This window comes from Rosa chinensis, chromosome 5, assembly GCF_002994745.2.
Source record: "Rosa chinensis cultivar Old Blush chromosome 5, RchiOBHm-V2, whole genome shotgun sequence".
NCBI lineage: Eukaryota > Viridiplantae > Streptophyta > Magnoliopsida > Rosales > Rosaceae > Rosa > Rosa chinensis.
In genome coordinates, this window is record NC_037092.1 from 31,298,030 (window position 1) to 31,319,491 (window position 21,462).

General features: G+C 37.9%; 3 protein-coding genes across 5 annotated transcripts; 2 read left to right on the plus strand and 1 right to left on the minus strand.

Moving 5' to 3' along the window:
• Window positions 1-470: 470 nt before the first annotated feature.
• On the plus strand, window positions 471-2,283 carry LOC112167409. Of its 2 annotated transcripts, none has more exons than XM_024304425.2 (2): window positions 471-997; window positions 1,863-2,283. In XM_024304425.2, exons 1-2 carry the CDS (start codon window positions 580-582, stop codon window positions 1,916-1,918), a joined length of 474 nt encoding a protein of 157 aa, XP_024160193.1. In that variant the 5' UTR covers window positions 471-579; the 3' UTR covers window positions 1,919-2,283. The 2 variants fall into 2 exon arrangements, with proteins under 2 accessions (XP_024160193.1, XP_024160192.1); XM_024304424.2 differs by having other exon boundaries at window positions 472-1,009.
• An 11,249-nt stretch (window positions 2,284-13,532) lies between these two features.
• On the plus strand, window positions 13,533-15,513 carry LOC112166951. 2 transcript variants are annotated; one of them, XR_002923503.2, is made up of 4 exons: window positions 13,533-13,994; window positions 14,547-14,724; window positions 14,867-15,374; window positions 15,410-15,513. XR_002923503.2 is itself a non-coding variant. In XM_024303893.2 (3 exons), exons 1-3 carry the CDS (start codon window positions 13,648-13,650, stop codon window positions 15,251-15,253), a joined length of 912 nt encoding a protein of 303 aa, XP_024159661.1. In that variant the 5' UTR covers window positions 13,533-13,647; the 3' UTR covers window positions 15,254-15,513. The 2 variants fall into 2 exon arrangements, 1 of the variants encoding a protein (XP_024159661.1); XM_024303893.2 differs by having other exon boundaries at window positions 14,867-15,513.
• Window positions 15,514-15,868: 355 nt separating this feature from the next.
• LOC112166950 (mRNA cap guanine-N7 methyltransferase 1) lies at window positions 15,869-21,370 on the minus strand. Its single transcript, XM_024303891.2, has 14 exons — window positions 21,103-21,370; window positions 20,707-20,821; window positions 20,063-20,202; window positions 19,906-19,974; window positions 19,762-19,833; window positions 18,785-18,886; window positions 18,575-18,631; window positions 18,323-18,461; window positions 17,329-17,393; window positions 17,150-17,200; window positions 16,992-17,054; window positions 16,633-16,756; window positions 16,462-16,523; window positions 15,869-16,364 (listed from the first exon to the last, which is right to left on the minus strand). The coding sequence occupies exons 2-14, from the start codon at window positions 20,780-20,782 to the stop codon at window positions 16,272-16,274; spliced, it is 1,113 nt and encodes a 370-aa protein (XP_024159659.1). The 5' UTR covers window positions 20,783-20,821; window positions 21,103-21,370; the 3' UTR covers window positions 15,869-16,271.
• Window positions 21,371-21,462: the final 92 nt, after the last annotated feature.

Sequence of the window (21,462 nt, forward strand, 5' to 3'; positions counted from 1 at the left end):
CACCCACTGTGATGATCAAACGACCCGTATACAAACAAGGAAATAATTGGAGAATTTCTCCAAAATATCTAACGAATGCACACGGAGGATGACAAGAACCCGGCCTAGTGGCCGTTTTCGTAGGAGGAAAGATGCTGACATAGCTCTAAAAATATCCAAGCACTGCACACATAATGGTTTTTCGTTACAGCTATTTTTGAGGTTGATTGTCCTAGGTGTATATTAATATATATAGTAGGACTCGATAACAAAAAAAGGAGATATTAAGAAGCAATATACAACACTACAACAGCAAGCAAAACACCGAATGATTAGCAATAAACAATCCCCAGATCTGGTTAAGGTGCATTAGGTGCTACAGTACAAACTAATTAAATCTCTTTTTGCCCTTCCACCTAGTCACCAACCTAGGGCAACGTAGTAATTTCCCCACACAATTCTCCTTATGAAACAGTCTCTCAACTTTCCAACTCTCCCTTAAAAGGAGAGAGATAAAGATCACCACCATCATCGTCATCCCCCCCCCTTGAAAAACACAGACTCTCCAAATGCTCTCTCTCTAACTCACAGCCCACAACCATGTCCTTCTTCACACTACTCCTCTCATGGGCTTTCCTAACCATCCTTCTCTCTCTACCCCTTTCTCTCTCCTCTTCCTCCATCCACGACCTCCTCCGCTCGCAGGGCCTGCCAGCTGGTCTCCTCCCGAAGGAGGTCAAGTCCTACTCACTCTCCGACGATGGCTTCCTCCAAGTCTTCCTCGACGCTCCGTGCCTCACAAAATTCGAGAACCGGGTTTTCTTTGACAGCGTCGTTAGGGCCAACCTCAGCTACGGAAGTCTCATCGGAGTTGAGGGTTTGACTCAGGAAGAGCTCTTTCTGTGGCTGCCGGTGAAGGACATCATCGTTGATGATCCGGGATCAGGTCTCATACTTTTCGACATTGGAGTCGCTCATAAACAGCTTTCTCTGTCGCTCTTTGAAGATCCTCCTTCCTGTAAACCCTCAGGTTATTCTATCATGATATATCAGATCATCATTAGCTTAGTTGTTTAGTTTTCATTTTAGTATTGTTTTTCCTTTTTCTTTCTGGGCGTTTTGTTTTTGTAATATATGTTGCGGTTTGTATGGATGGTCATGTGGGTTTCTGTTATACTTTTGTGTGAGCTCAACAGTTTCTTTGGACTTTAATGTCTGCCATGTCTCTGATCATAACTTCAGAAAACTACTAACGCATAGGCTGGTGTTTCAATAACTGTTCTTAATTTGCTTGGTTTTATTCATAAAAGAAATTACGTATATATTTTTTATTTCCTTCCTACCCATTTTACCTGTTTTCCCACATGATACATCAAAATTTCCAATAAAAAAAAATTAAAAAATACAATAAAGAAGAGAACTTTCCTATATAACAACAAATAAACCAAAAACATAGAGAAGCTCTGGATTGCTTGGCGACTCTTTTATCAAGTACTTATTTGCACTCTGGCATTCTACAATCTACAATAAGAAACAAGAATTATGGAATTCGCTATTGCATATGCATGAATAGTATGTATGAGTACATATTATACAATTACCACTAAAGATAATCCACTTCATTAGGTTCTAAACTACTTTTGTGAGTGTTTAGAAATGGTGAAAACCAAATTGTGGGTACATGAAGACATATTGGAAATGAAAATAACAGCTGTTTAATTATACAATATTAATTTCTGCATGAAGAAAACTAGGTAGCCAAAATTAGTGTGTGAATAGTGACATTTCTACTGTGTTGTGCATCTTCTTTTTGGTCCACAGAGCTTGCATGTAAAATGGGGAGTGGGTTTGGTTCTTGAGCCTAATTCATGTGACTATTGCAGGTGTATTGAAGAATCATGTGAAGAGGCTGAAAAAAGGGTTTGAAGCTCAGAGATAGGGAGATGCCTGCTTGTTACACTTTGTCCTTTTCTATAATGAAGCAAATTTAGTATTGATTAGTCTTCTAATTAATTAATGTATAAGTAATATGTAATTAGGTGGAGGCTAGTTTGATGAGATTAATTAGGAGAGTATATTAAGAGGACAAGGAGGAGGAGTATGCAAAGATGTTAACTCCAGGAAGAATCTGATGCCCTCATCATATTAGCGGTTCTAATCTTCTAACCTTTGTTAATGCCTTTGATTCTCACCTGTTCCCTAATCTGTCTTATGTTTAAGCAAAGCAAGGGATCAAACTTCTTTTTATTATTCTCTACTATTAAATTTTCAAGTATGAATTGGCAAGGCAAGTATTTCAGAGTAGGTTTAGATAGTTCCAATGCAAATTTCATTTAAATATTTTGACTTTTCTTTATTAATAATTTCATTTTTAGCTCATAATCAACTTTAGATGGTCTTTCAGTTTAAAGAAATTATCTCTACACCGACTATTATTAGTATTGAAGTAAAGCCACTTCGAATTAAACGCAAAGTCTACATCCTAAATCTATATTTATATATGCGTGCCAGGTTCAAAGTTTTAGAGGGTATCAGGTTAATTAATAATATCATTTGCTAATGGTAATTGAGAAGAAATCTTATGGTCTATCGGATGATGATGAAGTTGATCCCAGAGCTCATTCCATCTTGCTGCTCTAGAAATAAAACAAAGGATTGGAATGTCGTAAATTAAGGGAGAAAAAGCAAAAGATTTCAGCTGAAGTGCTCGGGTTCATAAGTTAATGTCGTGGATGAGGGGACTACTACTCCTCCCTACTAACCTATTTGATCATGATTAGAAGAGAATAATGTCTATTGTTTGCTAACTGATGATGCATGCTTCTTAATTATAATGTTGGTCATTGGTCATCATCAATAGGATTGGCACATGTTATTGAGCTTTGTAATTAGACGGATTAGTGTACTACTAGAGTACCAATAGATCCAACCTATTTTAAATTATTGAACTTGAAAATACTTAATAAGTCTTTATTATAAAGTAATCTTATAATACTTTTTTGTATCGGAATGATCTTGATTTGATACGAACTTGTACACTTTGTAGTCAGATTTCTTTTCATTTCATTAAGATTTATATTTCCAACTTCCTAGTCATTTACAAATAAAGTATTACATGCACGAGGTTTGTATTGTTTTTCTGGATGTCTGCATGATCATTCGAATGATCTTTAGACTTTAGCCACTAAGTTTGTTGATCTTCAGGGTGTTTAAAGGGTTAATCGTGTTTAGGGTTTATGGTCGATGATCAAGGAAAAAGCTCACGGACCAACTGGATTGTACCCCTTTGTTTTGTTATTTTGTCATGTTTTAAACTAGACTTTTGTTCTTTTCCAAAAAAAAAAAAAAAAAAACTAGACTTTTGTTTTTTTCCGGGTACAATTTTTCACTCTGACTCGTAATTCGTCTTCATATAGTTGGATGATGTTGAACCCGGAGTGTGGCCCAGTAAGATGTGGGCTCCAGGTTGTTATAGGGCCCAGACGCACTACCTTCTTGATGGAATGGGACACGCCATTCAACTAGTCGAGCCTTTAGGATATATATATATATATATATATATATATATATAGGCCTTTTGGTCTTATCATCAACAAATTTCATGATGATCCAACGTTATATTTTTTATTTTATTTTTTTGAGAATGATGATGATTTAATGTGATGGGTCCGATTATTTATGTAATTTTTCAACCACAGTTAATTGTTAGTAGATTCAAGCGATCATTTAAGATTATCAAAAGAAAAATTATAACAAAGCTGCTCTTGCTTAGTTGGGATGGAAGATCTTAACTCAGCCAGATAATTGATGGGTTCAACTAGTCACTAACAAATATCTTAAGCATGGTCATTTTCTTACTGTTCATAAGAAATCTTCTAATTCTTTGGCTTGAAAAGGTATTTTTAAATGCTAACTAGGGATATTCTTACAATGAATGAAATGGATAATTGGTGATGGACATTCTATTTTATTCTGGTCTTTTAATTAGATTATGCATTTTCCTTTGCTTTCAATCATTCCAGAAGATCAAAGAAGCAATTTAGATTGGACTCTTACATTTGATCATTTCATACATAATATGACTTAATATAAGGATGCCCTTATGAAATAATAGCAATTATGTTACCTATTCATCCTACTCCAGATACTTTTGTTTGGGGTCCTTCAAGCTCGGGTAAGGTTTCTATTAAGAGTGCTTATTGGCTGCAGACCCAGCAAGTTCTTGAACATTCTAGAACTTCACTCTTAACTAAGTTATGGAAGTTAAATATACCTCCTAAAGTTAAAATCTTTGCTTGGACTTCAATTAGGAATGGTCTTAGAACAAAAAATAGAGTTTCTTGGTACAATCATCATATATCTCTAGTTTGCTCCTTTCATTCATATGAAATAGAATATCTGGATCATTTATTCATGCATTGTCCATTTGCCTTAAATGTGTGGTCTAGATCTCTCACTCCAACACCTTTTAACTGGAATAACTCTTTCATCTCTTGGATTGATCATATAGCTAACAACGATCACTCTAGAGTACATCTTCCGTCTATCTTAATACTTGCTTGGTCTATTTGGCACTCTAGAAATAAATTAATTTTCCAGAACTTAAGTTTATCTCCTCACCATTATTTTTGTTAGGCAATCGTGCTAGGTTCGAATTATTCTAAGGCAAATTTTAAGAATAGGATTCCAAAACTTTCTAAATATTTTCATATCAAGTGGCAGCATCCTAATACAGATCAAGTTAAATTAAACTTTGATGATTCTGTTTGTAATGGCTTTGCTACTATTGGCTTTATTATTAGAAATGCATATGGTAATCCTTTGTTTGCTACTAATAAGAAGTTAGGAATCACTAATGCTCTTGTAGCAGAAGCAATTGCCTTAAGGGATGGTTTACATACGGCGTTACTTCATCAACCTGTTAATGTTGTGGTCAAAGGTGACTCTAAGATGCTAATTGACTGTATTCAAGGAAGATGCGAGGTGCCATGGAGAACTCAAATTATGATGCAGGATATAAGACGATTGGCTCATCAATTTAATTTCATTGTGTTTCGGCATATTTACCGGGAGGCCAATTTCATTGTGGATCAACTAACTTCGCTGGCTCATAGATCTCAAAATAATTTTGTATGTTTTTTCCTTTCGTTTATCCCTTGTTGTGCCCCCAGCGTTCCATTTGGATCAGCTAGGAGTGAGAGTTAGTAGAGCTTTTGTTTTTTAGTTTCTTGTACTTTTTTCTGTCATCGAAATATATATATATATATATATATATATATATATATAGGGAAATTCGTCCAAACAGTGTCTGAATTTTTCCAGACTATTAATTTTCATACCTATACTTTGAAAAATATCATAATGGTACCTGAAGTTTTGGCCCCGACCCAATTTCCGTATCTAGCAACAGTAAAGTCGTCAACGGCGTTAAATTTTGAGGGGTAAATTTGGAACTTCAGTATTCATCCTCCTATCTCTCTGCAACTTCACGCTTTGTACTCTCTTCTGGTTTCCTTCTCCACACCACCCTCTCATTTGGACCAAATTCTTATCCTACAGTCTCCTCATCCTCAAAATCTCAGCCATGAATTCTCTCAACCCACCTTGTATCATTAAACACTGCTAATGCTTCTCCAAATATCATGTTCTGAGAATAACAATTGATTATCATTGTCCACAAGATCAAATCCCTGATAGGCATTTGATTAAACAACAAATCTGCAGACTCCACATTACCAAGTCTCACATAGCCGTCGATCATAGTATTCCAAGTAGCTGTACACCTTTCTATCATCTCATCAAACAATGTCCTCGCCGAAATCATATTCCCTACACGGCTACACGAGTATGAGAAGAAACCATTGTAGTCCACACAAAACCATCTCTCTCAGGCATTTGATCGAACACCTTCTGGGCTTCACCAATTCGTCCCAATTTCTGGTCCTGCAGTCTGAACAAACACTAGTGAACCAAACCCACTGAAATGGACGGAAATCCCAAATCAGATCAACAAAGAAAAGTGCACTGATGATGCCCATTTCACAAAGTAGGGTTCTTGGACTACTTGGATTTTCTGCCTGGAATTGAAGGGCTTGAGGGAGACGAAGGCGTGCCTATGGATTTGAATGTTGCTTCGGCGTCAGAGGAGGAGTAGGAGTCGGCGGCGACTGTGGCGATTCTGGAGGTAGAGACGAAGCGGCACTCGTCGAGGCCGGCGCTCCAGCCGACCAGAAAATCCGAGATTATTCTTGTCGAGGCTGTCTCTCCAGCCGCCCCAAATCGGAGATCTTTCTCGTCGAGGCCGGCGCTCAGAAACTTGCCGCCTTGTCAGTGAACTGAAGAAGAAGGCATGATTTGCCAACTACTGCAAAAACAAATCAGAATTGAAATCAAAATCATAGAAAGGGTTGAATCAAATTCGGGGGCGCAGAGACACCTCCGTGGGCGGGCGCATCTGGAGAGGGTTATGGCCGGGTTTGGGTTCACCGGTGGCGCGAGCACGAAGTCGAGAGAGAGAGAGCGCTTTGTCCTTGGTTCGATGCAGCAGCAATTCGAAGAAGAAGAAGAAGAAAAAGAAGAAAGAAAGACATGGCAATTGCAAATCTTTAGTTAGGCTGCACAGTTCGAGCCATGGCCAGCTCTTTTTTTTTTTTGTTGATAATACCTGAAGTTCCAGATTTACCCCTCAAAATTTAATGTCGTTGACGACTTTACTGTTGCTAGATACGGAAATTGGGTCAGGGTCAAAACTTCAGATACCATTATGATATTTTTCAAAGTATAGATATGAAAATTAATAGTCTGGAAAAGTTCAGACACTCTTTGTATGAATTTCCCACACACACACACATATATATATAGGGTAAATACTGTTTAGTACCCTGTGATATGGGTCCAACATCGATTCAGTCCCTCGACTTTGAATTTCATCAAAAACACCTCCGTAATCTCATATTCTCATCCAATAGGTCCCTCCGTCGGGATTCTGTCAATTTCAGACGTTAAGTGGGGCCCACATGGAAGTGAAATTCCAAAAATGACCCTGGATCTTCATTAGTTCTGTTCTTCTCTTTCTTCTTCCTCTCTCCACTTCTGTAAAAACAATTTCTTCTCTCTCTTCTAACATTGACGGAGCTCAGCTTCTTGTTTTGATTAGAGACTTCAGTCTCGCAAGTGCTTTACTCTCCTCCTCTCAATCCTCAACCCATGAGCTTCTCTCATAAATCCCCAAACACTTCTCGGTCGCCGCCGACTGGGTCTTGAATTCTTGAAAAGCTTATTCTGATTATAGCGAGCAATCTGTTGATGGTTTGTTGACCGAGGAGAATGGGTCGTTGCTAAAATTGATGCCTGAGGTGATGTCGTTAATGGAGGATAAAGGAGAGCTCAATTTATAAATCGGCGAACGAGGATGAGGTCTAGGCCTCGTCGGCGAGAATGCCAATTGGGAAAGTTGTGTGCTTTTGTCTGTTCCTTGTGCTTTGATGGCTCTGGATCATTGATTGTCGGAATTCATGGAGGTTGGGCTGGACTAGACTCGTCGACGGCCGATGAGCACGGTGGTGGTATAGGTGTTGCCGGTGGAACTCCGGTTGATAGTGGAGTTGGCTCTGGAGTTGGTCAAGGCACCAATTCATGTCATGGATTGTTGAGATTTTAATTGTCCGTATTTCATTTTAAATCGTGAATTTTCCCCACCGATCTTCTGTCAAAGTTTGCTTCTTTCTTCTGTTTCTGAATTTAGGCTGTCAAAGTTCGATTCTTTGTTCTGTTTTTGAATTTGGGCTTTGACGAATGTGGGTGGATTTGGCAATGCAGTTGTGAGATTGGAGCTGCATTTGAATTGGTTTTCTGTTTTTGATTTTCGATGAAGTTGCGACGATGTGGTGTGTGAAAGAGGGATGGAGGTTAGATCTGAGGGTGTACATGTACGGTGCGATAAGCTTCCGTCGTCGGTGATTCAGTCGCCCAAGATTCCGGCGTAGGTGATTCTGTCGCTGGGGATTGCGATGACGTATTTCCAGGTGTGGTTCATATGGTTGTGCTCAAGCTTGTTTGTTTGAACTTGTTTGGTTCGTTTGCAGGTCTGGAATTCACTTTGTTGATGAAATTTAAAATTTGCAATTGTGAGGAATCCAATTTTAAATGCTTGCAGCTCTGAGAACTCGGAGCTTACAGAGTAGAGAGAGAGAGAGAGAGAGAGAGAGAGAGAGAGAGAGAGAGAGAGAGAGAGAGAGAGAGAGAGAGAGAGAGAGAGAGAGAGAATTGGGAGGGAATTAATTATTAAAGAGCCAGGGTCATTTTGGGAATTTCACTTCCATGTGGGTCCCATTTAACGTCTGAAATTGACGGAATTCCGACGGAGGGACCTATTGGACGAGAAGATGAGATTGCGGGGGTGTTTTTGATTAAATTCAAAATCGAGAGACTGAATTGATGTTGGACTCATACCATAGGGTACTAAACAGTATTTAGCCCTATATATATACAGATCCTATCCAGAGCGGAGCTCCACTTTGAAATTAACGTGTGAAGTTCGAGTTTTTGGTCACTTTTCGGTCGCATATCCACATCTCGACCGTTCAGTTTTTAGGTACTAGTGTATAGATCATCTCTACAAATTTTCAGCCAAATTGATGATCGTTAAGGTATCTAACTCACTTAAACCAATGGACGAACTAAATCTGTCAACCTGAACCGTACTAGCTTTAAAGCAATTATCAATGCCTTAACTATCATCATTTTGGCTGAAAATTTGTAGGGACGATCTATACACTAGTACCTAAAAACTGAACGGTCGAGATGTGGATATGCGACTGAAAAGTGACCCAAAACTCGAACTTCACACGTTAATTTTCAAAGCGGAGCTCCACTATGGATATAATATATATATATATATATATATATATATATATATAGAGGTTTTTCAGTAAGAGGAAAAAAAAATTCTTTGGCCATTTCAAGGGATTTCTTGTGGGGCACACTTTTCAATCATATAGCAAATTGATTGTTTGATTTTTAGGTTTACATGAGTAAATCTTTTATACAAATTTTTAGCTACATTGAAAATGATTAATGAACCGAACTTGATCAAATTAATAGACGAACCAAATCAGTCCAACCTGAACGGTTCATGTTCATAATGGTAAATCATAATTATGAACATAATTTTTTTTTTTTTTTTTTTGAATAGAGTGAACATAAATTGTTAGGGTTGAACATATTTGCAGAAGTCATTCTAATGGTCGATTTGTAGAAGTCATTTAATGAGTTGTATAGTTTTTGAATATTTTAGGATTATTTTGGTGCATTTTTTTTTTTGGCTAACAACCTCTCATCTCTCAAACTAATCTGCAATCACATACTCTGCATGTGTACGAAAAATTTTAGTTTAAAAAAAAAAAGGTGGACAGTTATTACAGAAGAAATAGATTCACTGGTAATTATTGCAGAGAGAAAATAGCGGGAGAGAAAAGTGAGGGTTGTGGAATTATTTCTTTTTAATTTTCTTAATAAAATCTATTTTATAATTGTCATATTTATCATTGTGATTTAATTTATTCTCAAAGTTTTTTAATCTTTCAGGGTTAAATCTATCAAAATGTTTAATTTTGGCTAACAAAGCCTCTTTTTTTTTTTTTTTGGCTACCCTCCAGCCTTGATTAATGAAATTGCCGAATATAAGGGGGGGGGACATTGAGCCTAAACCTCTGATTACAATAAACATCTAGAGCACGTCCTGAAATAATATCAGAGTAGCATGCAACCACATGCTCTGAATGTGCAAGAAAATTTTCTTATTAGAAATAAAAATAGTAAAAATTATTTTAAAAAAAAACAAAGAAAGATGTTTTAAATGCATATTCATTACTACATCATACACAATACATGCTTAGTACACTATACAATTAGTTTTTGGATTAATTTTTTTTTAAATCCATGTACTCTGACTCTATCCTCATTTCAATCCCTGATATTCTTATTTAATCTGAAAAGTCCGTAACATCACAATTTCCGTCTGATCAGTACACTACGTCTAATTGCTCTGTTTGTAGGATGAAGTGGCATTAAAGTCAATGTCAACTTAGCGCCACGTAAGCCTTTCCAATTGCGAAATGTCCATACTATCCATGCCCTCTATTACGGGTATTTAGGCCAAACCCTTCTCCGTCCATTTCTTGATAAGCATCAGATCGAGCCCTCTCTCCACTTTCCCGTGTTGCAACAACGGTGACCTAGATCGAGAAGCATGTTGCAACACAAATCGTGACCACTTTCTCCTTCTTTTATTAAATCTAAGAAGCATCATATTGAACCCTTCTCCGTCAATTTTTTGAGAAGCTCCGACCCATGTTGCAGTGACGGTGACCAACCCTCTCTCTACTTTTTGGCTACCTCTTGACGTTGGACTTGTATCATTCGACTCCTCTTGGCAGAGCAAACCGGACTCCCGTCTTCCTTGCTCCGAACGAGTGGCGACGGTGGCCAATCCAAGCCTGAAAGCTTCATGGGTTTCCAACGAGGTTTTCCGATTCCGGCCAAATCGTGGTGGCTCACCGGTGTCAGAAGCTTCCTCTCGTCCTCGCCGACCTATCCACGGTGTTGGTTTGTCCAGATGATAAGGCATGAGAGAGAATTGAAGCCAGAAAACTTGGGTGCTTCCAGCAAGTTTTCTGGCGACTCCGGTCACCGTTGATGGTAAGTGATGTATGAAACTTGATCAACGCTTTTAGGTTAAACTGGTCAGGAACATGTATTAATTACTTATTTATGCTTAAATTCAAGAAATGGAGGAATTAGATAATTGGAAGGTTAAACTGGTTGCTCGGGGAAGATAAGAAATAGCAGTTGTTTTCTTTGATTTCTGGTATTCATACTTGTTAAGTTGGTTAATATGATAATCGGAGCTGTGGAGCATGAACCATAAAGCAAAGCTAGAATTTGTCGGTGCTATGTGATTATGCACCGAGAGCTCAAAGAATGGAGTTTTGAAACTTAAGAAGCTTGCTAGAGTTTCAATGTATATGTTTGGAAAAGTTGCTGCTGCAAGTGTGGGGTTTGGAGTGACAAATTCAAGCACTTTGGTGTTATTTTTTGGTCAAGAATAGGGGAAAAGGCAGGGGTATATTGGACAATTTGCATATTACATGGCATGCAAATTGTCTTAACAGCCCGATTTGACGGAATGTTAACGGTGAGGACCGATCGGAAGGAAATTGTGACGTTAGGGACTTTTTAGATTAAATAAGAACGTCAAGGACTGAAACGAGAAAAAAATCAGAGTACAGGAACTAAACAAAATTTAATCCTTAATTTTTCATTATAATATTTTACTAAATACACTATCTAAAATGCCATTAATCTTAGAAATCATTAATTATTCTAGTGTTTTAACTATAAAAGAATTTTCTCAAAAAAAAAAAAAAAACTATAAAGGAAATGTTTCAAAAAAAATAATTATTAAGACTAATATTTAGTATCTATTAGTATTGATTAATTGAAATAATCACTAAACACTTTTTTTTTTTTTAAAGGCGAAACACTTTCTTAATGCAGACCAATTAAAACATCATTTTAGAAAGTCAAATCTAAATGTGAACAAACTATAATGACCTGTATATAAGAAGATGATCACTTTGCCTAATATGTTATCAGTCACCCTCCATCAAAGAGCTCATTTTATAATGCAAAAATGGACCAATCAATGATAATTAAGACCCTCCATCAAAGAGCTCATTTTATAATGTAAAAATGGACTAATCAATGATAATTAAGACCACAAAATGAGCATTATTGAACTAAGAAATGGTCTATTATATTTATAAAATTCATTTCTATCTTAATGAGAAACAACATAAAAACACATACTTCAATTGAAAGTTGTTGATCCACGTCTTGAGAATTCATGTCAATGATTGAAATTGGGGTGATGAAGTGTGGACTGTGGAGAAGGAAAGATGTTTTGCAGTGTTTAAGTTTTATAAGAAGAGACAAATGTACTATTCAAATTTATTGGTTTCAACGTAAACATGATTACAGAAAATTATCTCCATACATGACCTAGCCGCTCTGCTAGGGTTTACTTGTTGGCCTCTCGTCTTCGACAAAATTCTCAAATCTATGGCCATTGCCACAAACCCCCCCTTCTCCCGCGTGTCATGCTTTGTTTTCAGCGTTGCCGATCGTTTGTCTTTGCATGCTTTTCTTCTTCCTGGTGCTCGCTGTTTTGGAATTTGGTGGAGGACTGTTAAATCCAGGCTTGGCTCTGACTTTTAATCTAAATGGGTTGGGTGATGAAGGTATTGGGGATAACACAATCGATCCATAGAAGTGGAGGAAGTGGCTGCCCTCTGGTATTTGCATCGTTGGCAGCGTAACAACCTAGTTGTCAAGCCCAGAGCATTGTCGAGGGCTAGTCGCAGCTACTACTGCTAGAGTTGATGGTGGCGATCTGGTGTTGGTAAAGGACGGTCGTCTGGCGCCGTCAGGGAGTGGTTTGAGTTGGCTTGGTCGTGGTGGCTTGTTGGTGGATCTACACCGCTGCTCTGCAGCGGAGACGCGAGTCGGAGGTGGTGGTGTTGCAGGTGTCACCCACTGGGCCACATTAGGTTGGAACTATAACCCTATCTTTTGGGCTTCTTACTTTGGACTCATTGGGCTAGGGCTTATTTGGGAGTGGGCTACCCGTATGTTGTGGGGCTGCTGGAATGGGGTGTCTTGGGTCCAAAAGACACTTTTCTTTGGGTTTTCAGATGAAGGAGTTGAGGGTGAATTTTCATCCTTTTCTCATAGTACTATTTAATTTTTTTCTTCAGGTCGCAAAGATCTTTGACTCTGTTGTCTCTTTAGTCTTTCGAAGTTCTTGGGTTTTTGTTATAAATAAATAAAAGGTGGGTGTACTTGGGGTATACTAGTTTTTATTTTATTTTTAGAATAGAGTTTTAGGGTACTTTGTAAACGACATTTTATGACGATCTCGCAGGGATATACATTGTTTTTATATTGCTTGATGAATTTCAATATAAAATTTCTATAAAAAAAGATAGAAAGTTATCTGCAGATTATGGGTAGAGATATCTGCAGATAAAGTTTTTTATCTTTCAAGTTTTTTTTTTTTTTTCTGTTAGTTTGTTAATTACATTTATATCCCTCATTTATTAAACATTAATTTACTATAATCCATGGTATGAAGATATTTGAGTATAGATAATATCATAATAGCTTTTTTTCACTCATGTGCGCATGATCTAATGAATCATTTAGTTTTTTTTAAAACATAAAAATAACAACAAGAGTAAAATTAGGAAAGATAAACTCACTATAATGATTTTCTTGGATAACCCCAAAAGTTGATATCTACACAAACTCATAATAAGAAATGAAATAGTAAAAAACAGAAGAAACATTGTACCGCGGGGGGAAAAGGAAGATCTGCAAATAGTAAATACAAGTTCAAAACAATAAAATTTAACAAATTTATCCACCACGTGGCAGCACGAAGAGAATCACCAAAGATGAGACACGGCCCCGCGTTAAAAGCAAATCCAATTCCCTCGCCGATGACGCCTCTTCTTCTCTTTTTCAGGCCACAATAAATACCGCCACCCCTTTTCCTTCTCTCCCCAAAAACACCAGACTCTCCTCTACTCTAGGGTTTTCGATTTTCCGATGGGAGGCGGCGTGATGAGAACGGCGGCGAAGGTGGCCGGCATCGGCAGCGTCATGCACGGCGGGCTGCGCGGCTCGCCGGCGGTTCCGTCGCCCGGGAAGTCGGTGCGGACGGCCTCGATCCCCGTCGCGGCGGGGATATCGGCGCAGAGCGGCAAGGGGGGTGATAGGTCGGCGATCGAGAAGCCGTTGCTGGAGGCGACGACGGCGGAGGACTGGCAAGTGGTCGGCGAGGGGGAGTTGGTGATGTCGGCCGGCGAGCCGATGCCGAGGGTTGTGTTCGGCGCCGCGCCGAGCTTCCAGGAGGCCAAAGAGGCCACCGACGAGTTGAAAGATGCTCTGGATAAGTATATTGCTCCTCCCCATTAAGAAAAGAACTTTACTTTCTTCTTTTTTTGGTTCTTTAGAATTGCGCACGGGAATCTGCATTTTTTTTTTTTTGCTAATTTTGATGGTGTGTTTTGTTGCTTGACTTTGATTAGCATCATTTGGTTGATCAGAATCACTTGGTAATTGGTATATTATTTTTGTGAGTTTTGATCTGGATAGCAAAATGATTCTATCCTAGTTTGTTGAATAGTTGGATGATGAAAAAATTGAAGATCAAATAGGGTTTGTTAATGCAAATCCTATGTTATTAGAAAAGTTTCAAACTTTGAATATTTGCTCCGTAGTGGAACTACTTCAGTGTTTTTTTTTTTTTCTTTGTTTTTTGCTCGAGTCTGGAAACTCGATCTATCAGGGGAAATAATGGGGTTGTTCTAACATGTACCTAGGCACCAAATTTTTACTCTCTAAAGATTTTGCTGTCATTACCGGTTGATCTAATTTGTATTTTGACTAATTGTTGGTGTATTGTTTATATTTTTAAGCTAATTCTATCAATCGTTAACTTTCAGGGCATACCTATCTTCACCCACAATTACTGAGCTTGGGGAACTGACTGCTGCTGATAAGGTGTCGGGGCTGTCTCAGCTTTCAAACCCTGAGGCAGAGTCCCTTCTTATTACTAGGACTTCAGTGCCACAACATGCTTACCAGGCATTTGAATTGCTGAGTCGAAGTACTGAGGCTCAGGTAATGACTGAAACTCCACCTCCCAATTTGACGTGTATCTCAGATTCTCAGTGTTTCAGCTCTAGCTACAAAAATAATGTGACTGACTGACTGACTATAGAATTTATTAGGGGAATTATTAATTGCTTGGTTTTATTCCCAGAATGTTGTTGCTTCGATTGCAAGTGACCCAAATATCTGGAATGCTATGATGGAAAATTCTGCGGTCAAACAATTCATGGAGTCTCAACAAAACATAAATTATGCTCGGTATGAATCTGCTTCAGATTCAGAGGTTTTCAATCCCGTATCGGAGATCGTAGAGGAACATGATTCAAGCCAATCTTTTGACCTGGAACGTCTGTTCAATGGTTTTGTGGATAAAGTCAAGCTTACTGTCAATACCATTGTCAGCAATTTGTCGACATACATTCAAAACATTTTTGAACCCCCTGCAGATGACAATGGGCCTACCAAAACTTTAATAGCATCTGGGTTCATGGGACTGGCAGTTATGGTTGTAATGGTGGTTTTGCTGAAGCGTGCCTAGAGCTTTATCGGTCTGCCTAAATTATCAGAAACTGCAATCCAAAATGGTTTCTCGCTGCATGAGTGTTTAATAAATAAGATTAAATTTTCCTTCTTGTTATCCTTTAGCAATACTTCTAGAGATGATTCTATACCAAAAAAAAAATTACTTCTAGAGATGATTTTGCTAATGGCTGTGTATGACATGTCTGTACAGTTTATTGCTCAGACATAATTTGGGCAATCATAATTTGATAATTACATAGATGCTGCTTTGCTTTATTTTGTGTTTCTACTTTCAACAGAACCTGTCCTTACATCCTCACTGATTTCAAACGCATTTCCAAAAATTTGAAGTTGCTAATGTTGAATTTAATCATTTACATGATTTTGGTTTGTTTTTGGTCGTAGTTGATATGCTGGTAGGAATGTCAACTTCATTTTCCATACAACCGGGGGAGAATTTCCTTGCTGGTGGATGCCAAAGAAAGAAATTTCCCGAGATTTGCTATTTTTCAACACAATATAATAGAACAGTAGATTTCTTGGTAATTTCAATAGACTTCAGTGCTCCACACTTTCACAAATGTTTTTGCTGCATGTCGTACATTTTCTTAGTTTCTATGAAGAGCGTCAGTGTTCAAATACCCATAACTCGGAACTATTTTTATTCATTGTTGAATCAATCACTCAACAACCAGGCTGATATCATTCCAGTTACCAACGTACCATAACTGTAACTTCCTCGACAGTTAGCGAGTAAATTACAAATATCTTTTTCTTTGGTCTGTGGAGATGGGTACAGCCTCATCCAATAGACCAATACTGGAGAGAAACCACTGGACATGAGCTCAGTGTAGTCTAATACATATCTAGGATTGGAGCAAAATCTACAAAATTTCTTGGAGCAAGTAGTAGAACAGCCTAGCAGTCAGCTCTTCCCTCTCCCATTTGGCCAAGCAGGGTTTCTTGTGCTGCAAAGGCATTGTTCTTCTGTGCTATGAAAATGGAACTTTGAAACATGATCGGTGTACGATATACTAATGTTCAATGTTCAATACGTCCTCTTTTGATATATGCATCTTCCCTTTATCTCTTCTACTATTTGTTTGAGTCCGATCAGGTTGGCCCCGCTGAAAATAACACAGGTTCATTGTTACATGCATATAAGAATGGTGACAGCAACAAAAATTAGAATTATATTGGTTGTTTGCACCAATGTGCACTTACCTTCCTCAAGACAAATGACAAGTACAAATAGGCTACTTCCCATTCATCTTGTGATAGTGTACCTGGATATCACAAAGCAAGAACAAAAAATGTATCAATACCCAAACTGATCTCAGATATCATGTCAGTGATAGATGTTAAGGGCCAAACAAGTACGAGTAAAGAACATACTCTGATCTTGGTTACCGTCACCTAATGCACCAAGCCTCCGCATTAACTCTACGTACTCTGGTCTTTTCATATACTCGTGCACAAATTCATGAGAGTTCTTCACAAAAATTAACTCCATATCATACTGCAAGAGGTCAATACATTTTTAAGTTGTCTGCATATTCAAAGACTAAGAGAGCACAACACCTAAAGTATCGACAACATCAAATTTGAACTATAACTGACTTGAAACGTTAAAATTGAGAGTTAAAAAGCATGTCAAAATAGCTGAATGCACTTCAATCTTCATTTAAGTGTTGAGCAGCATAACGGTCATTTTCCTATGAGAAACATCAAAACCATTTCAAAAGAAGTTATACCTCTTCTACCAATGATTTGAATACATGAAAGGGGACGATCCATTCAGGGCAATCAACAGCATCCTGCAAAGCAAAGAATTCAAACATAATGATCTAGAATAACATTTTAGGTACAACCAATATTAGCAAAAGGGAATGTAAAGAAACAAGTTAGATACCTCCAGATGAAACTTGTACTTGATACCAAAGGGGCTTGAAGACTTAAATTTCTGAGCCACACATTATATTTCCGTCAAATTAGAAGGAAAACAAAATTTTAATCTATCATGTCTCAGCTTGGAGAAGAACTAAATATTGGAAATCAAAGAGCGTATAATTGCAACATTAGTTTAGATACCTTTTCAGAAAATTCTTCATCAAATCGTATCCAGTAGACACTATTTCCAAAGAATAAGCCTTCAGCTGAACAATCAAAAACAAAATAGCATCACCAATCAATAATGACCAAAAGGAGAAAATGTACAAATTATTTTGTATGATACTCAAAAATGTTCGGCACAAATACAAGGGAGAAATTACTCTCATGAGCTTCATCAGGTGATCATACATACTATTTTGCCTGTAAAACATAACTAAACAGAAGTATACAGAACATAACAGGAAAAGAAAATAGTCGGATAAAATATCTTAGGATTTGTTAGAACAATCATTCAGTCACAACCAGGTCTTTCCATGTGCCTCCCTGCCCTCCCTCTTGTCCTTTCAACTAAATGTCTGGCGTCCAACTTCAAGAGTTTTCCATTTCAAATCCAGAACTCACATGCATTTCTTTCTAAAGAACCGTACAGTGGAAAGAAGCAGAGAACATTGCTCATTGCGAAGTGGTCTAAAGCGATGCTAGTTATTTATTCATTTTATACTCAGAAATCCCCTAAAACCACTTCACATACCCAGGCTAGAAAATGGGAACAATCCCTCCATCATGTGGTTGGCATAAAACTGAGTACTCAACAAGGAAGGATCCTCACTGAGGGGCTACCATTTAGTGGAGCCCAACACTGACAAAAGTGTTAAGGTTGATTAAGGCCTTGATCTTTCTAGACAGAATCAGGGAAGTTGTGTATAACTCCACTGGTTTCATTCACGAGTACTATAACATCTCCCAAAAGGGGATTATCATGCCAACAAAGATCCCATACTCTACAACTTCCATTTAAGGCTCCTTTCACCCATATCCTAATGAACTCCTCTTTCCACTGAAGCCAAAAACAATCAAACTTCTTATCAGCTTATGTGAGGATTTACTTGACAAAGAGCATGATTTTTTTTTCTATGGATTCAACATTTCTTTAGCATCACTCTAAAACAGAAGCTCTAAGGTGTAAAATAACCTTCTCTCAGCTTTTTGATAATCACATTAGCGTCTGGCATTGTTCCAATGAAAGTTCCACCTGGGCGAAGTAAGGCTGAAACGTTAGCCAAGGCTCTCCGTGCTCGTGCTTCAGTGGACCAGGAATAATGCAAGGCAAACTGCAAGATAAAATATGATTTGGCTTATGATGATTCGGTTTCAAAGGCTATCCTCACTTCCTATTTTAATTAGTTACAATTTAAATGTATCCTATAGTTGCATGAAGGATTACCTGGCAACTACAAATATCAAAGGGTGCATCATCTGCTAGGGCTTTATCCAGTCGAACCTGAAAACATGAACACGACATTAATATTTATAGGGCAAAGAACTACTTTTAGGATTCATGTCCACACACGTTGCTTAATAGCTGATAGTTGACTAAGTGAAGCACAGGCAAGCTCACTAGGTGAAAAATAATAGTTTAGCTAGCAGCCGTTACCTCATAGCAGTCTCCACAGATAAGGCGTGCAGGAAATGTAAACTTTTTACGGCGTTGATGATGATCAGCATCACCATTGTAACGGGTACGACAATCTTCTATCTGAAAACAGTTTAAGAGATGATAATAAGATCGTTAATGACACACATTTAAAAATAAAAGAATTTAAAGAGAAAAAAAAAGGCTTCAGCATGTCTTGATGAGGACTTGAGCGCCGAGGTGTAATTACTTTGTTGGTTTGTCCTCAGGAAATCAAAATGCCATACTTGGAAACAAGAAATTGGGAAGGGTGGTACTGAGAATAATTAAAATCATTTACTGCTACAAAGAGGTTTGCGATGAATCGCCACATTATGAGATTGTCCAGAAGTTTTTTTTTTTTCCTTCTTCTCTAAAATAAAAGACAAAAATGAAAACAAATGAATAACAAACAAGCAAACAGAATTAGCAAAGTTCAGAAAATATACCCTCCATGGGGGGAAGATCAAATTCTAATATTAAACAATAAGGATCTGTTAACACCTCTCTAAACTTCTCAACTCAGGACTCCAGAAATCATTTGAATATCATCCTAATGACTAGGATTTTCTGCAAGTTATAGTTCTCCCAACCCCATTCCTTATTTCACAAGAAAAAGACTTTCAAGCCGCACCAAACCAGAAACTAATAAGCACTTTACAACATTGACCAAGGACACAAACTAGAGAACTGAATACAAGACACTTCATAATAGCTATAACTTGTGCCAACTAGAAATCTACAAGTATTAATACAAATATACACCTTCTGAGAAAAAGGCCAGCAACGCCGTGACAAAACAATGAAAAATGATTCTAGAATCAAATTCTGGACTCCAACAAAAAGACAAACTATGATGAAGAGCACAGATGGGCAATGAAAAATGATTCTGTCACTGCAAACATTATCTATAAAAAGAATATCAACCAATGAGTAAATTATAATAAGATAGCACTTACAGAGCCTTCAGCAATGTCAATGCCAACATAGTACCCAATTTTGGCCTTGTCCCATTTGATGAGATCACCTCCCTACCGAAATAAGATATTAGAAATTATGTAGCAAAACAAAAGGGGATGGGAAGATAACTGGACAACCAATACCTTGCCGCATGCAAGATCAAGAACAGCATCTCCTCGGCGAGCATAGAGTTGAATTAAGACACTCTTAATCTGCTCGATAAGAGAAGGAACCAGATCAACAACAAAAGTATATAGTGTGACCATACCGTTCAAGTACACAGAGGATTAAAAGACCAACCCAGTTGTTGAGCTTTTTTAAATGGATGATCGGACTAGCTTCTCGTTCTTCCAGAGTTTGATTTGTCCTTGCACTATAATGATCGGCCACTTTACGTGCAAATATCTTTGTACTTTCATCCTCCAAAAAATTTGAATCCTCTGAGAGCACAATGTATGACACTGATTAAGACAAAATCCTAACAAAATGCTTGCATTCACCATATTGCATGCGTTGTAGGAAATACAAATGAAGCTTTCAAATTCAGATTCTTCATCATTTGTCTATTAACATATCCTTTTTCTTTTGCTTTGTTCTAGTAAATAAGACACTGTAGTTGATTCAGAAAAGGGGTAACAATAAAGAATACCAATTGGACAATTAAGCAAGCAGCAATGCAAGGTACCAAACTAAGAACCCAGCTCGAATTGATCAGCATAATAATGCTACACCTATAAAATACTAATCGAAAACATGAACCAAAAAACACTTGAAAGCTTTCATCTTTCTCCCTTTCCCTCACTTTCCCAGCAACCCAACAAAGAGCAGACCACAAAACTACAAGACCCAGATCCAAAACCCCTCAAACTAACCAAAAAGATCAAAACTTTACCACATGAAACTACAAATCCCAGCCAAAGAGCAAAATGGTATGTAAATATTACCTTCTGGGTTGGCTTTGAACCTCGATTGAGGAGGCCCAACAGAGGTGGAGGACGATTCCGAGTAGCCTCGTTTCATGGCCAAGGATCAAAATGGCAGTCTTACACAATTTGGGTTCTGCAGGAGAGAATCGAATGCGGCTCAAAATCAGAGCTTTGCTATCGAAAAGCAAAGAAACAAATATTGATTGTGGTTTTATTGAGAGAGAGACAAAGGCTTAAAGGGGCTTTGGGTTTGAGTAGTGCATCGATTTTGTGCTTGCTGGAATGTGTGGACCTAATTGATGGGTGTATTTTGTTTATTAATGCCAAGTAAAAAAGAAGAAGAAAAAAAATGGAAATCTAAAAGTAGCATGTCGACTGTTTCTTTGATCAAAAGACAGAGACAACAGTACCAACCTATTCAGTTCAGATATTCCGGGGGCCTGAATCTTTGTCTTCCTTCACGAGACGTCTTCCGCCGCTGTGGCAAACTCCCGGGTAGGACCTTAATCACCACGCTCTTTAGTTTGCAGCCTTTCACCGATGTGATTTGGCTTGCTGCAATATATTCTGTAATCTTGGTCCAGTTTTCATATTATGCACAACAGATTTGACATCATTCCAAAGTAATCTTCGGCTGAATGAGTATTGCACTTCATGGGCTACACTTTTCGATTTATAACCCACCTGTTAGAAGTGCAGATTTATAGGTCTCTGTATAAGACATGTTTGTGTTCGATCTAGTTATATTTCTAATTAGATAAGAACATTCCTAAA